At 35.8% G+C, this 16,962-nt stretch overlaps 1 protein-coding gene across 1 annotated transcript in view; it reads left to right on the top strand.

Moving 5' to 3' along the window:
• sntg1 (syntrophin, gamma 1) overlaps nt 1-16,962 on the top strand; it is a 61,754-nt gene that overhangs the window by 15,576 nt on the left and 29,216 nt on the right. The window contains exons 2-11 of the mRNA XM_044133934.1: nt 2,429-2,757; nt 3,415-3,464; nt 9,273-9,407; nt 12,798-12,854; nt 13,011-13,068; nt 13,169-13,212; nt 14,425-14,466; nt 14,739-14,841; nt 15,918-16,000; nt 16,291-16,421. Of these exons, the coding sequence (XP_043989869.1) occupies nt 3,438-3,464; nt 9,273-9,407; nt 12,798-12,854; nt 13,011-13,068; nt 13,169-13,212; nt 14,425-14,466; nt 14,739-14,841; nt 15,918-16,000; nt 16,291-16,421 (680 nt within the window). The 5' untranslated portion in view covers nt 2,429-2,757; nt 3,415-3,437. The remainder of the gene's footprint in view (nt 1-2,428; nt 2,758-3,414; nt 3,465-9,272; nt 9,408-12,797; nt 12,855-13,010; nt 13,069-13,168; nt 13,213-14,424; nt 14,467-14,738; nt 14,842-15,917; nt 16,001-16,290; nt 16,422-16,962) is intronic.

Raw genomic sequence — 16,962 nt, forward strand, 5'->3', positions numbered from 1 at the left:
TTGCAGTGAGACTCCATTGGATTGGTCAAATATATTATTGGAATGCGGAATATGAAGACTTGTCCTTCACAATCTCACAATGTCTCTTTATGGACATGTGAACAAATTATCCTTATACAAAAACCCTTATGCTATTTTATGTAGGAAGAAATCTTTTTTTTAATATTGAGAGAAAAATAACTGCACTCAACATACTTGAGAGACGGAGATAAAAGAATACCACTCCCTCCAGAGGATTTATGATCATTCTATCCTGTAGGCAAGCACAAAAGGACACTGAATGACATATCTCATCTTCTCTATACAGAATATAACCTCATGCACTCTGGTAGACAATCATCTGCTGCAAATGCATGTAGCATGCAAACTCATATTTTTCTCTTTCCATCAGCTTGTTAAGAAACGCTGGTTAAGGTTGAAGGACTGGAAAAGCTCAAGGATGTGTAAAACTGATTCCTTAACATATAGACTGATGTAAGTTGAGATGATCTTAAACTGTTGTTATTGCTATGACTAAACAAAATATTTGTCTGCTATACATCTGGTATGATGCAAAAGCTTCAACAAATTTCCCTACGGAAGTAGTAAAACTAAATTTATTTAAGTACTGTCTTGCTGTATGAAAACTGTTCTGTCCAACATATCTACATCTATCTCCATTCCTAACACACTTAAGTGGTGCCTTCTAACTATTTGTATTTAATAGTAGTTAAATACAAATAGGGTTTCACAAGTCAACAAGTACAAAATTATTTTGAGATTTCTGAAAATAAATAATAATAGAAATAATTATTAGGGACCCTTGATATATCAGCATCAGTATTTAATTTAATCTTGTTGCCTTTTGTGTTTATGTGTCAGGATCTTAAGATACATGTGGTAGATCTATCAAAGAGATTTGATAGATCGCTTAGAGATTTACCATGATACAAGGTTTGTAGTTTAGTAACAAAAATTATGTACCTGATCCTAAAACTGATAGGTAGCTAATAAAGTCAGACAAGGAAATGGGAGACATACTCATTCTTTGTTCTCAGTGTTAACACACAAGTTGCAGCAATCTGAACTAGCTGGTCCAGTGCTAAGAAGACCTGGGTTATCAAAACTGAAAGATTTGTTGTAGTTTGGAAGTAATAAAAGCATGACTTAACATTACTAAAAGAATTGCATTTTGATAAAAACCCAAATGGGAAATGTTATTTCTCAAAGTTAAAATCACTGTCAAATATCACATTCAAATCCTTTATACGTAATTTCAAGGATTTGAATACCTTGATCCAAAGTAAATGTTTTGCAAAGATTTCTAGAACCAAAGAAAACAGACAAGCAGTTGTTAAAGAGAAACTGAGTTGCTATATTTTATTAAAAATGCATCCAAGAATTCCCATAAACATGGCCAAAGGGAAGCATGCTTGTCAGTATGGATGGGAGAATAGAGCCTCCGGGCTTCCTATTTTATGCTATTTGAAATAAAAATATATCTAAACTTGTGTGAATCATCCTTTATTTTCACTGTGAATCTCTAAGAAAGAGCTCATGATTGGAGCTATGTTATTGACATCAAAGCAAAGTGTTTTTTTGTCTTTGCTCATTAGAAAAAATTGGAAGCTCAGTTTAGTCTAGATGAGGATATCTACAACTTTGCAAACCAATTGGAAGCAATTTTCTAAATATTTGAATAAATTTGTTTCATAATATTTCAGATGATAATTGTTATATGCTCTCGACTTGTCATTGCACCAGACATTGGTCAAATTTGACATAAATAGCAAAATGTACTGTGAAAAAAATACATAAAGGAAATAAAGAAAACCTAAACTTTTTCTTTCAATTAATAGTCTCCTCAAAATAGCACAGCTAATTACCAAGAAGTTAGCTAAGAACAAATTATACTGTAGAAAAAATGTTTAAAACATGTATTTGAATAAAATGTACTTTATTTGTCTTTATAAATCACCTGTTTGCACCAGTGATTTAGATGGGACAATGACGATAGTAGTAGCACTGCTGCTCAACTCTAATGTGGCATTGAGTAAACAATGGATACTAATGAGAGAAGTTTTTCCAGGGTATGCATAAGGAATTTAATTATCATGAAAAATAAAATCATTTATGCTTGGTATTTGCAAAATCCAAGAAAATAGAAGAATGTGAGTTAATTACATTTTTTGCTCTCTTGAATGTTAATCTACAGGTTTGTGTGTTTGAGCAGATCCTTCATCAGAATCATTCAGATTTTGAGTTTGTGTCATTTCTATTTCCGGTTGATTGTTTAGGAGAACTGCCTCAGATTCTACATCCCACACATACATACTGGCTTTACAATAACAACTCTCATCTCTGTATTGCTTGCAAATGTAGAGGATATATTTTCATTCAAAGTCAAAAGCATGCAATCAACAACATTCATCCCTTTTTTTTTCTCCAGACTTCACCTCTGTGGAAGAGCAGAGCGTTATCTTAGCCCCATCCTCCCTGATACTGCAGCGCAGCCACAGTTCAGCGACCTTTAGAAGAAATTCCATCCTCCAAACGATAACCTCAATCTGCTCTCCAGCATTGGCTCTACTGGGAATAACGCTGCTTACACATACACACAGCCAGCCAGCCAGGAGAAGCGACAGTGTTGCTCTCCCGCTGCCCAAATCTGACAGCCATGATCCTGAGAGGCCCCCTGCTACAGCTTAGATCAGGGATCAGCTCGCTGCTCGATGGCTAGACCTCAACACTCAAAGAGCTGGAGGCCTTTCTAATGAGGTAAGTCTCAGTCTCTCTGCTGCATTGGTTCTTTAACTTGAGTGTGAGCTGATTTTTTTTCCTGCACTTGCTTTCTGTATTCGAGTGACTGTCATGTCTCATTAAAACTGACACGGTGTAGATTAAGCTTCTTCAAAATGACTTGATTATTAGAATAAAAGATAAGGAGTGCAAAACAGTAAAAGTATAGACTATTTAGTATTAGGGATTTTTAGGTTTTTATTTGCAATGTAATACAGTACATACCACTGTGGCTTGGTTTTCTCATCTCTCCGACAAGCCATCAGACACGGTAACACAGTTCATTTCTGGGAGGCTGGATTCAATATTGAAACATTTATTAGGATACCTTGGCTCTCACCTTTGCTAATAAATTATTCATTAATGCTTAATGGTCTCCAGTTTTCTGCAGAAAATTGCACCATTGGGGCTCCTTGTTCAGTCAAGTTTAGAAGAAGCATATTTAAATAGAAAAATCTCTTTCCCTCTTTTGTCTAAGCTCCATATGAGAAATAGTGGAGCATAACGGGTACATGCAACCTGCTAACAATGCTGATTTAAACTCAGCCATGTGGTTTTGCTGCATGACTCCATCCTATCATTAAGCATTTGTCCCTGCAGACCTAAATTAATTTTGCTTTTTTTTCTCCATTCCAGAATCTCTCACTGCATTGTAGCACATGGATTTCAAGACTTCAAATGAAGAGGTTGGTAGGATTTAATCAGTCTGACAATTGACCGTAATTAAAGAAAGTGGCCAAGCATTTTAAAGCATTGGAACACAACATTAAGTCTCCCAGCATGTTTAAAAAGCTAGAGAGTAGGACTGCAGGAGAACATTTTTTCTCACGATGTTGCCCCTTATTCACTACTTTAGCCACTTAGAAGATGGTGATGATGGATGTACAGAAGCTGCATCTTTATATCTGCTATTTATATGCAGTAGTGGTTAAAAAAAGATGAGCACCCTCTTTCAGTTAGAGGGTTTATATATCTGGACACAATAACTAAAACATTTGTTACAATAAATGTTGTATCTAAGTGCTGCTAATAACAAGCAATGGATAGTGAGGTTCTATCAAGTAATTTCCAAACAATTTAAGGCCACTGAGAAGTATTGCAAGTGTGAAAATATTGAAGATAGTTTACCAATTTCCTAGAAATGGAAGCAGAGTGAATCGACCTATAGATATTATGTATAATGAACATTTTTGACCTTTCCATCATGTTATAATGTTATTCCCTCAACTCCTCCAGATTACAATTAACAAACGCCTGGTGGTACTGCGGGTCTGCTGAGCTTACTATACAAAGTACTTCTCAGTCCAACAATCCTGAGAAGTCAGAAGCTTCTTAAAAAGACAGAGGCCAAATTCAAGGCATCAAATTACAAAGTCAAATTTCTTCTTAGTTATGTTTGTTATAGAGCATATTTCTAACAACTGAAGGTAACAGTTTAATGACTGTGGTATAAAATGGCACTATGTGCCTAAAAGGTATATAATACCACCTTGTTTAGAAATGTAGAAAAATATGTATAGCAGCATGACTTGGGACAGATGAGATCTTATCTTGACACGCAACCGTCCCCTAATTACAAAACCAGTGTGATGTTAGGTTTAGTTATATGTGTATCTTTCCTCTAGCATACAAACCTCAACTAACTGAAGGAAGACTGGGAAGATGATTGGCCTAAAAATTTATTTTTTATTCTTGATACGTGAAACCCTCGCCTTAAAAGAGGATGAACTTCTATCTTATTATGACTCTACATTTTATGTGATCACAAAGAACAGCTTTACATGCATTAGCTCATACCGCGCATTAGAATGCGTCTCCACATGGGTCTCAAGTGACCGTTTGCGATAAGCTCCATGCTCCAGTTCCGCACGCCGATAAAGTAATATCACATATGAGGATCTGACTCACAGTCAGTGGGGGGCAATGCACGGCTCTACAAATGTTTTATTAAAAAATTTTAAAAATCAGGAATTGCTTTCTGAGCAAACCACATAACAAACTTTATTATAGACATAGACATTAATCTGACATATGTCAAATCTGGCTGCGTCAGGTTAATAACTGTATTTTGACAGAGGTTCTGGTAAGTCATCCTTGCTCTGATGGAAAATGACTGACGTTGTGTTGACAGGCTCTCTGTGTGTAAGCCCACCTCTGCTGACTAAAGAGAAAAATTAAAGCTTTTAAACTTCACATTCTTAATACTGGATCAGTAACTGTGTGAGAATATAAATATATATATATAAAACTAAGAAGTCTCGACAGTTCTTTGCAGCTTCACTGCCTCCATTAGATGTGAGCAATGTTCAACAATGCTTTTCCTCCCACTTTTTATGCTATACATCCCAATGTCATATATCAAAGTACTCGTTTTAAAGACCCACAGTTTGTCTTGGCTTTAAACATTCAGGGATTATGGAAGAGCAGTCAGGATATACAGGTCGGATTCATAGGTTAGGTAAGGGAATGCATCCACCGTCACTGCAATAAAAATGTCTGTAGCTATTTATTCAGTATATTTTAAGTCTGCCTTGATGTCATTAGTCATTCCTTAACTATGTAGTGTCTTGCAAAAGTATTTAGAGCTCCTAAACCTTTCTGTATTTTGTCATTCTACAATGCCAAACTTCAGTGGGATTTATTCAGGATTTTAGATCAACACAAACTGGTAAAACTGATAGAAAATCAAATTACTTCTAATATTTTGACAGTTTGTACAGTTCTGGTACCTCCTACTCCAATAGAAACAGCTGTTCTGTGAATGATTTTAAAAGTTTTGACCAGTTTTATTGTTAAAGGTGAGCAACACTCCAGACAGACAACTTATAATATAATATACTAAGTTACATGGAAACCCTACAGTATGTGCTGTGAAAACACATCATTGTGAACAAACCATCCAAGACTTGAACATTTGTTCTTCTGTAGACTTTTTTCCTCCATTTGACTGGGCTGCGGTATTTTGTAAAGAGGTCTGGGTCCCCACTTCTGTCTGTAGATGTAAAAAGCTGTTATAGACATACCTAAAAAGACTTGGAGGTGTCATGTCATCAAAAAGAAGTTTTCTAAGTATTCTCTTAGAAATAAACACCATATTTTGGAATTTTTATTTTAAAAAAGACACCCTCTTGAAACCAGGTGCTATTTTGTGTTGATCATAAATTACAATAAAGTGCATTGAGGTCTGGGATGTAATGCAACAGAATATGAAAAAGTTCAAAGGGAGTGGTTTCTTGTGCAAAACACCATAGTTGTAGTAAAGCATGAAAAAATGAGGGCTCGCTTACAAATTTTGCAAATGCACAAAACATTGGTTGTTTTGTGGTAATAAACAGCCTGGACTGCCAACGAATGTTACCTGACCAATCTGATTTTAGCTTTCTTCCATCCTCAGTCCACTTGTTAAATTGTGGGGTAAATTACAACCATGGGGCTTAATCTCAAAAGAGGCCCGTAATACTCCCTTCATCATGAAGCACACATCATTATAGAACAAAAAAGTACTTTGAATCAGCATGACTTCATGCTCATTCTCACTCTTGGGGCCTCATTTAACTGACTTCTGGGTTGATGGAAAACTACTGCTGTTTTTTTTCCCCTCCACTCTTTGATATTGAAATGCATTATCTCTAAATGTAACTTTCTTTCTGCTGTTCATGTAGGTGTGATCCATCCCGCAACACACGTCGATGAACTTAGAGAACTTTAGAAACGGTGTAATTTGAACAATTGATTACATTTGTATGCAGAGTTTATTACCAAACACACAGTTGCTCCTCCTTCTTTCTATGTGCTGTTTACCCATCCTCTGTTCTATGGTCTGACACAAATCCTGACACAAATTACCATTACCTCTTTTCTTGTGTCACCTTTTTGTAACTTACAGAATCAACTCACAAATGTGTGAAGTACACATATGAGTTTTGCAAACATGCAGAAATATTAAAGTCATTTCTCATTTCATTATACATTTATACCAAGAAGCTAGATATTCTTTCATTTTGAAAAATAGTTGCAAAATGTATCAACCTACTTTAAATTCATGTTCCGACCTGTCCTTAACTTAGCTTTCATTGTTTCGTTTGAAGAGCAAATGAAGAAATTCTCAATATAAAAATATTTCGAAATGTGATGAAAAGTACTTGAAATCATGCCCTTGAGAAATTGAAAAAAAAAAAAAAAAACTCCAGCAAATGTCTGACACAAACCTTGACAGATACATGGTTATTCATCAACTATGCCAATATTTTAGTTGATCACTCCTTGAGAAAGTTTTTGGAGTTACCTGTTTTGATCTGTTTCAGGGTGTAATTTTTACTTTGATTTATTTTTTTATTATTATTTTTTTAGATTTAGCTATATACATGGAAGTTAGCAGTCTCTCAAATTAGGTGCATAACAAGAAAGCATTTCATGGAAGGTGGTCTGACACTATTCAAAAAATGAGCAAAAAATAAGTCAAAATAAAATTTAAGAATGCCTCCAGAAAGCCTAATGAAATATTTTTTACCACCACTTGAAAAGGTTTTAGGAAAATCTGCATCCTCTCAAGTAAACCATGAGGAAATGAAAGCTCACTTACAAACTTAACAAAGTGCTCTAGGCATGTGTCTTAAAAGTAAGTTAGAAATAATATAAGAAAAAAAAATCTATTTGAAAAAAAAATAATAATTTAGATTTTTAATAGGGATGATAGCAGTTTATTCTTCAACCTGTTTCTACAAAGTGTTCAAACCACCAATGTTATTTTCTCATTTTGAACAAATGTGAAACTTTAATGTTACTTTTTTTTGGATTTTGTGTCTTGTGTATGTATTCGAAGTGGAAAGAAATAATTAGTTTTTTATTATTTTTTCAAGTAAAAGCCTGCTTTACTTAAATACCCCTAAATAAACATATTGGAACCCATTGTCTTCAGATTTCACCTAATTAATTTATAGAGTCCTCTACTGTTAAGCATACTCTCAGAGCAAGTCTTTTTTTTTAATTTTCAGATGCTTGTTAGAGAACATTAGTGATGAAACAATATCAGTAAGACCAAATAAAGGTCAAGTCAAAGAAAAAGTGCCAGATAAGTTTAAAACATGGTTAGGTAAACCAGGAGGCACAATAATAACTCTGAATCAGCTGCAGAGCTCTGAACAGTTATCATCATTCAATAATTTTGAATGTTGACAACACAATTGCAGGCATTGTGTTGGCCTGCAATATAAAATCCTAATAAAATAAAATTTAGAGGTTTGCAGTTGTGCTGTAACAAAAGGTGAAAAAGTTTGAAGGGTACAAATTTTGCAAAGTATTTTATTTTCTTAATGAAGTTAAAAATAGCAAAAAGAAAGCAACTTTTAATTGCACCTTCCATATTTTTCTCCCTGTTAGTTCTTAATATTATGCTCCCTGTTTAGAACAAGATGTCCTTGCTTCCTTATTTATGTTGTCAGTAAAATTTAATACACTCTATCTCAGAGCAAAGATGATGATGCAGATTGGACTGTTAGGAGGGGAGTGATGGTGCACCTTAAAATAGGATGGAAGATAAAGCTAATTATTTGCAGTATAAGAGGCACAGCAGGTCAGACGACACTTAGTCAAGTGGGATGCTGTCTGACCTCAATAATACACAGACACTACTGCCCTCATTTCGCTTCACTAATGATGCTTGCACAGACACATAATACTTCAAATAATGTGAATTAATGCCTCACACATTCAATTTCCAACACCACGGCTGCAGGTGGCTCAGTTTCTTGCGCTTCTCATCGCAATTTAAAGATATAAACTGACTATTACCCGAGTTTAAACTTCCAGCAGTAATGACGCTCAGTGCCTTATCTGCTCATAGGCTGGGTGACAAGGATGCTGACACTGGTGGCTTTCTTCTATTAGCAGTCTCATCAGGTGAAGGTGCTTCTCTTATTCAGACCTTTTTTAAGTCAAGGACGGGACCGGCATCACAATTAGCCTTGAAGGAGGAAAGGAGATGCAGAATGCAAATTTATGCAGATTAGCGTGTTGTTAAGGGACCGTTGGAAATACACGCACAGTCCTCACTTTTGCTTGTTATGAAGTAGAAACAAACGTAGCGTTTAGTTTAATATATACTTTTTCTTTTGGTCTTTCCATGTCACGGCTTCCTGATTCAACTGCAGCGTTTCTCTCAGGCTGAATGAGATGATACAATCTGAGAGCACCTTTGTCTATGAAATAATACAAAGCACAAAGAAATCATTTTCTCACTCTCAAAATACAGTTCAGTATTTGAAGTCGTAAATCCATTTTTATCTTTATTTCTAATAGAAATTGTTCTCCATTTGTTTTGATATTAGTATTAACAATTAAAGCATTGGGAAAAAGTGGAAAATAACAGACATCAGCCAGAACTAATTTCCATGTTCATCCTGCAACGAGGGTTCTCAATGACATTTCATTTCATGGCCAGTTAATTTTGTCATGGGAGGGATGACGAATGATTTTATCTCTCTGATTGTTTGCAGACAAAGATTGGGATTTATTTGATGCAAGAAGGTAATGAGGAGCCATTTAATATTCGACTACACTTGGCCAAAGATATTCTGACCATTCAAGAACAAGATGTCATCTGCATTTCAGGAGAACCTTTTTATTCAAGCGTAAGTAACCCAGTCAAAGTCATGGTTCTGCTTGTGTTCACAACACATCTACATCAGTGGAATCATGCCCTATAAATGAAATATGTTCATTACATAGTGATTCACCTGCTGATCTTGTTGTGTTGAATAAAGCATTTAGCTCTCACTTGTCATCACTTCCGACGGCTTTTCCTTTGCATATATAAATGCACTCTTTCTCATGAGAAACAAGGCTAGAGACTATGGCCTTTACCAAAATGGCATTCATGTAATAGAATTTTCCCGGATAAAAGTCGTCACAGACAAATGGAGGTTTAAGTCCTCCAAAACATTGTTACTAATCTACGAAAAGGTCAAAGACATAGAAGTCCAAACACATCTTTAGCATGTCAAGTGAGGATCTTTTAAACCTTGCAGATGAGTTAAACTTTCCCCTGATAAAACTTTACTGCATCGGAGACAGACGAGTGGACTGAGGGGCCTTATGTTTCATTTGTTCTGGCAGAATGTCTTGGCCTTCCTCCTGTTCCAACACATTCCCACCCTGTCGTGCTTGGGTCGCCAACTGGCTCTGGTTTGATAAGGCTGAGGAGGGACATGCTTAAACAGCGTTACGCTTAGTTGCACCAATTGGTTCAAAAATTCATCAAGGAAGTTTTGTTGCCTCTAAAAATTTACGTGAATTCACATTGCACAAGACTTCATAGACTATTTCTGTTTGCAAACTGTATATTTTAGAAATGGTTATATCCTTGCAAATGTATGGTAAAGCTAAAATTACATTAAAATGTTTATGTATTCATCAAAAGCCATTTTTCCCAGGATAAAATAAGGACATAGTACATAACTTCTTGATATTTAAAAATTAGAACTGCATACACACATCTGAATTTATGGAGGAGTTTCTATAAACATTTTTGTTTTTATTGTGGACAAGTAACTACGGAAGAGGATTAGGGCCACCGGAAAAAAAATAATAATAATAATTCTGACTTTAAAAGTCAGAACTCTGACTTTCTGACTTTAATGTCTGAATTCTGACTTTAAAGTCAGAATTATTATTATTTTTTTCGGTGGCCCTAATCCTTTTCCGTAGTTACTTGTCCACAATAAAAACAAAAATGTTTGGAAGTGTTAAGGTGAGCCTTGAAACCCTAAAAAAAACATTGTTCCAACTGTAATAATTCTTATTGTCTGTTTTGGTGCCAGTTGTTCTGGTATTGCACAATGTGGGTGGAATGTTTGATCTGGAGGATTATCACAAATATATCTTACCTTAAAAAGCTAGTTGGCTGGAATTTGTTTTAATAGTGCAATGGTTGAAAATAAAATTGATTTTGAAATGAATATAGTTTTTGTGTAATGAACTCAACAATTTCTGCCAAGAAGAGCGGTGAAATATCCAGCAAGGAATTTGCTAGAAGCTAACATCTTTCTATTAGTCTATTAGTGGGGATGTATCGGTATGTAAGACTACACCAACTGGTCACTTAATTAGGTACGCCTTAATCCAGTTTTGCCTTCAGAAAGTACTTAATTCTTGATGACACAGATTCAACAATTCAATTCCTTAGAGACTTTGATCAATATTAACTTGATAACACCCCTCAGTAGCTGCAGATTTGTTAGCTGCACGTCCATGATGTAAATTTCTTGTTCCACCTCTTCCCAGAAGTGCTCTATTGGACTGAGAGCTGGTGACTGTGGAGGGCGTTGGAGAACAGTGAATCAAGTGCCATGTTAAAAAACCAGTTTGACATGTTTGGGGATTGTTGGTAATCCTGCCAGAAGTATCAATGAGAAGACTGTAAGGCTGTGATCACAAAGAATATTCATGACCAACAACAATGCTCAAATTGAGGCAAATAACAGAACTCAGTTGTTATTAAGAGGTCCAACTTGTGTTAAGAAAAATATCTCACACCTTTACAGCACCACCACCTACCTGAATTATTGATAACATAGATAGCACATTTTTTCATCTTCTACTCTTGTGGCCCATTTGGTCCAACATTTATTCTCCTGTGTTCAGAGACAGCATTCCTCATACCTTTGTTCTAACGAGTTATTTGAGCTACCGTTGCCTTACTATAATGTCGAACCAGTCTGCCCACTCTGCTCTGACCTCTGACATTAATAAGGCATCAACTGTCGCTCACTGGATGTTTTCTCTTTCATAGACTATTCTCTGTGAACCCAGGAGATGGTGGAAAATCTCAGTGGATCAGTAGTTTCAGAAATGCTCAGACCAGCCCATCTGGCATCAACAACCATCACATATTAAAATACACTTAAACCCCTTCTGCTCCCCATTCTGAGCTTCAGCAAGTCATTTTCACCACATATAGGTGCCTAAATGTTTTTAGCCCTCTAAGGTGATTAACTCATAACGTAATTTGCAGTTTCCACTGTGTGTCCATCAGAGAAGCCAGCAGTTGTATAAAACTGTTTATAATCTTTACCCTGTGTTAAGAAGAAAAAAAATCCAAAATAATTTCAAACCTGTGCACACAATTCTTGCTTTTTAAGTATCGTTAGAGTTTTATATTGCATTTTTATTCCACCAATGAATCATGACCAAATTGCTTAACTAGTCAAATAAAGAATAAATAAATCCTCTAATCAGTATGATATTAATGTGCTTTTGCAAAGATATGACTAGAACTTTATGCCACTATGCTATGCCAATACTAATATCTAAGTATTAGAGATTGGTATTCTTGTTACAGTTTATAATCTTGTTGCTTTTGTCTGATTTTCTTGAATGTTAACATAGTTCACAACCAAATCACTAAAAACTATGAGAAGAGTAAAGCAAGCAGCTGGATTGTTCCTAGTGTTTAAATCTTAATAAACTTTATTAATTAGGAGTTCACCATCATAAGTGGAACAAGAAACAAAAATCATTTTGAATCCAAATGACTTTAATATCAGTCAGAATTCCAAAGTAAATATGCTGCAGGTCTTATTTTGAAGTATTTTTTAAATTTTTTTTAAAGTCCTGAAAGGAAAACAGACTCAACGGCAAATCATCTGTAAATCATTTGTAAAGATTAATTTTGATCTTGGTTAATGCTATGACAAAAACAGCCACATTCTCATTCATCCGGCTAACTGTGACTTGTGTTCCACTGCTGTCTATTATTGAACATCAGTTCATGATCTCCCTTGCTAATTTGTTTGTTTTAATTGGATTGAGACATAATCATTCATGTGGACCTAAGAGAAAATAACAGTCACAATGTGACTCCACGCTGTCAGTTTTAGTGCACATTAAAAGTAAATGGAGTGCTTTTTAAATTCATTTTTCATCTTGATTCATGCTCTTTCATTATTACTACATTTGAAATTAAGAGCGATCCCTGACAGGTCTGACAGCAGCCTAATCTCATCTTTTCCCTCTAACTACAGGAGAGGACTGTAACAATCAGACGGCAGACGATTGGAGGGTTTGGTCTAAGCATCAAGGTAATTTAGATCTCAGCTGATTAGGCTGCCCAACCTGACTTATTTAAGTTGAGTGTGGACAAGTGTTATTGATCATTTCCTTGTTGAACTGCAACAACAGCAGCATCAGACACTCTATGCCTTTATGTTCCAGCTCATTTTGTATTGCCTCCACAGGGTGGAGCAGAGCACAAAATCCCTGTTGTGATATCAAAAATATCAAAAGAACAAAAAGGTATGAGATCCATTTTGTTGTTGTTTTGCATCTCCAGATGTTTCAGCCCTCTAATTTGTGCTTGCTATAAAGTGTTTGTTGTTGCTCTGTTTGTTTCCAGCTGAACTCTCTGGGCTGCTTTTCATCGGAGACGGCATCCTTCAGGTAAAAATGTCACATCAATGTTTTCTTCTCTCATTGTGCAAAATAACACACCCAGTATATTTAATAATTCATGTGCCACATGTCCTGGAAACTATGCGAAATAATTACTCATCCTCACGGGCAAAAGTCTCATTTATCACATATATTTCAGCCAAAGGAATTAATTAAAAAGAAAGAGCACATGGTGTCCCACATGGTAACTGTGGGAGACATGTAATTAAGAGGCTCGTATTTACACTTTTCAGTGTAGAACAATTATATTGCTTTTTTTTTTCTTTTTTGCCATCTTACAACTAAAATCTTATTAAATTTTATGTGAGAGAGCAACTAAGTAATGTGTACACGTAAAATAGAAGAAAAGGATATTTTATTTTATAGATAAAAATCTGAAAGTGTGGCATTAACTCCCTTTATTTCAAGACCACTAAGTAATATCTAGAGCAACCAACTGCCTTCAGAGACCTAATTAATAATCAGAGTCCATCTAGGTGTAATATAATCCCACTGTTGAGATTATATTACAATTTAATCGCACTTGTTGGTGAACACACCAGATAAGTCTCCACCATTAATGTTGTTGAGAAGAATGGGCAATAATTCAGTCCTCAGATTTGCTAGGTTGATAAACAGGGTAGTGGCAGTAACATGGTGAGGCATTGGTTTTTTTTATTTTTGGGTTGGTTTTTTTTGCATTGACAGCTAAGATGGTCAGAGTTGATGGGATGTTGGATAAAACTCAATACAAGATATTCATGAGAGAAAACATTTTGGAGGCTGCAAAAGACCAGAGACTGGTTTGAAGTTTTACCTTTTTGAGTTTGACAACTAAATTTAAAGCTATAGCTGCCACAGAATGGCTCAGATCAAACCATATTAAAATGACTCAGTGAAATGTCATACCCACATCAAACTGGCCTCATATTTGATGTTGAGGTGGTCTAAGGGAGTGGATACATAACTCATTCAAAGCTTCATTCATAAACAATTGAAAACCATGCATTATTTGCCATTCATGTTGCAATTATGCAACTTTGTGCATTACTTACAGTCATAGTAAAACATTTTACTAGATTCCAACCAGAAACTACCAGCTAGATTGTCACAGATTGAAGGCACTATAATATGCTTCTCTCATTAATCATTTTGTAGAAAGCTTTAGTGCTTTGGTGGTACAATGCTATTCAGAGGACTGATGTTACTGTTGTTTTCTAGATAAATGGAATAAATGTCAGAAGCTATCGCCACGAGGAAGTGGTAAGCTGTCAGCTCATATTTCATACTTTCTTACACAGAAACAACTCTTTCAACAGCTTATCTTGTCTTATTTTGATGATTTGCATCTTTTTGACATGTAAAGCTACTTTTTCCTCTTTCATCCCTTTTTATAAGGAACTGTAAGAAATCACATGCAGCTTTTTTAAATCCCTTATCTTGGATTTCCATTCTTAGCTTGACACTGCCATGCTACGTCTCATCTTCAGCAAACCCCCCAGTGAAGAAAAAACTTTGCTCTTTGTAACTTGTAGGTGCAGGTTTTGAGAAACGCAGGTGAAGAGGTAACCCTAACAGTGTCATTCCTGAAGAAGACTCCAGCCTTTTTGAAACTGCCGCTGTGTGAGGACTGCACATGTAAGAACCCTCCACCAAACGCTGAAGCACTGGAAAGTAATTAACCAGGATTATTTTTAGCTGGTCTTATTTTCTGTCTAGAAGTGGTTGTCCTGGAAACAATAAACGTATGCCTCTTTGAGAAAAATAAAAGTGACGTTTATATACAGTGAATGGACAACAAATTCACTTTTTCTCTCTGTGTGACACTAAATCAAACTAAAGGTTCAATGTTTTAAACTGGTTAGGATTACTAATATTACTTGGATTTGCTAAATGTCAGAATAATAAGGCTTTTAGATATATTTCTAGACTTTCTTTAGAGTCAGATGTTTACATATATTGTCTTTATGGCTTAAATGTCTTTTAATTTAAAGTTTTGCTCAAAGATTTGGGGTATCCTAGCAAAAGCTTCTACATAGTTTTAGATATTTGGCTCCTTTTGACAGAACCATTATTACTATATCAGTTTAGTAAATGGACAGAATTTATATAGGACATTTTCAGTCACAGAAAGTAATGAAGAAGACAGATATTTCTAGCATTTAGCAAATGGAAAAAAAAAATAAAATAAAAACATTGTAATCCTTTACTGACCTAAAATTGACCTAGAAAAAGTTTGATGTAATATCAGACAGCGAGAAAAAAAACAAAATTGTGTCTTTTTATACAACATATGAAAATCAACTATGTCTTTCTAAACATAACAAATTGACCACTTGGTTGTTTGAGACCAAAAAATATGCTACTTTGTTAAGGAGAGAAAAACAGGAGACTTGTGTCGAGCTCCACAAAAGGCGCTAAAGACCAAGCTGAAAGAATTGACTCACTGCTCATTGTGGTGCAATTGATTTTGTCTCATGAGAGAACTTCAGCTCATCATCAGACATGAAAGGTTTTTGTAAAATCCTTTTATATGCGTATGTAGGCCAGGTTGACTGGCCGTCAGTCAGTCAACTGAATACAAATTGGCATAAAGCAGGAGCCAGCAATGGAGCAGAACAAAGTAACAAGCGCTTGTTGATGAGACAGATGGAGAAAATAATGTATAATATATACATTCTTTTTTAGCCTTTATGTACTTGCTTCATTTCTAGGCATTCCCAGTGACCAGAGTAGTGGGACTTCATCTCCTTTGTGCGACAGCGGCCTGCACTTAAACTACCACCCCAACAACACGGTACTGTTCTTCAGACTGTGTGACTGAACAATTCCATAACTGTCCTGTTGTCGTGCAACACGCGTCTCACTGTCACTACCAGCGAGTTGTTTCCATGCAACTGTCACTGCACATTGATAACCACGACGCTCTATCTTTACCGCCTGAAAAGGGGTGAATCAGCTCTAATCTGCAGCATGTTTGTACATCTGCAACACCAGTAGCTCCAGCAGTGGCATAACTTGACATGTGAAAGACTTCACACACACAAAATAAAATCCTCTTCTAACTTATCCTTCATACTGTTACAGGACACGTTGTCCTGCTCGTCCTGGCCCACTTCTCCGGGGCTTCGGTGGGAGAAGAGATGGGTGGACCTGCGCCTTATTCCTCTGTTACACTCACGCTTGTCGCAGTACATCCCCGGCTCTGATGTTTGCAGGTGAGCTGTGAGGCAGAATCTTGAAGCACAAGGCTGTTTTTAAATTTTTTGTTTTTTATTTTTCAAGGCTCAACATAGTAGGTGTGCTGAGATCTCTTTCTTGGGGATTTTAAAACAGAGCACTCTGCTGAGGTCCATCTATAAATAGACCATATTTTATGAATTTTCAACATGGCTCCTTTGGTCATACCTTGCTCTCTTTGATAAAAATGAACTTTTTTGTGTGGTAAGTAGTTCATAAATCTAGCACAACATTCTTTTTACATACTTACTTTGCTTCCAACTGAACTAAACCCACAAAACGGAGTAAATAAAGCAGTAAGCTCGATCTTACTTACTAAGCCACTAATATAAACCACTAATATAACTGCCTTCTATTTATGAGCTGTTTGGGTCCCTCATAGATCAAATCTAAAGTGCAATAAAACAGACCTCTGCGTACTTCTTCTGGTCAATAACCTCTTTTAATAAAACAGGACAGTCCTACAATAATATTTTAGAACAATTGGAAATGTAACACAACATATAATATGTTATTACC

The sequence above is a fragment of the Gambusia affinis genome, linkage group LG12 (genome assembly GCF_019740435.1).
Source record: "Gambusia affinis linkage group LG12, SWU_Gaff_1.0, whole genome shotgun sequence".
NCBI lineage: Eukaryota > Metazoa > Chordata > Actinopteri > Cyprinodontiformes > Poeciliidae > Gambusia > Gambusia affinis.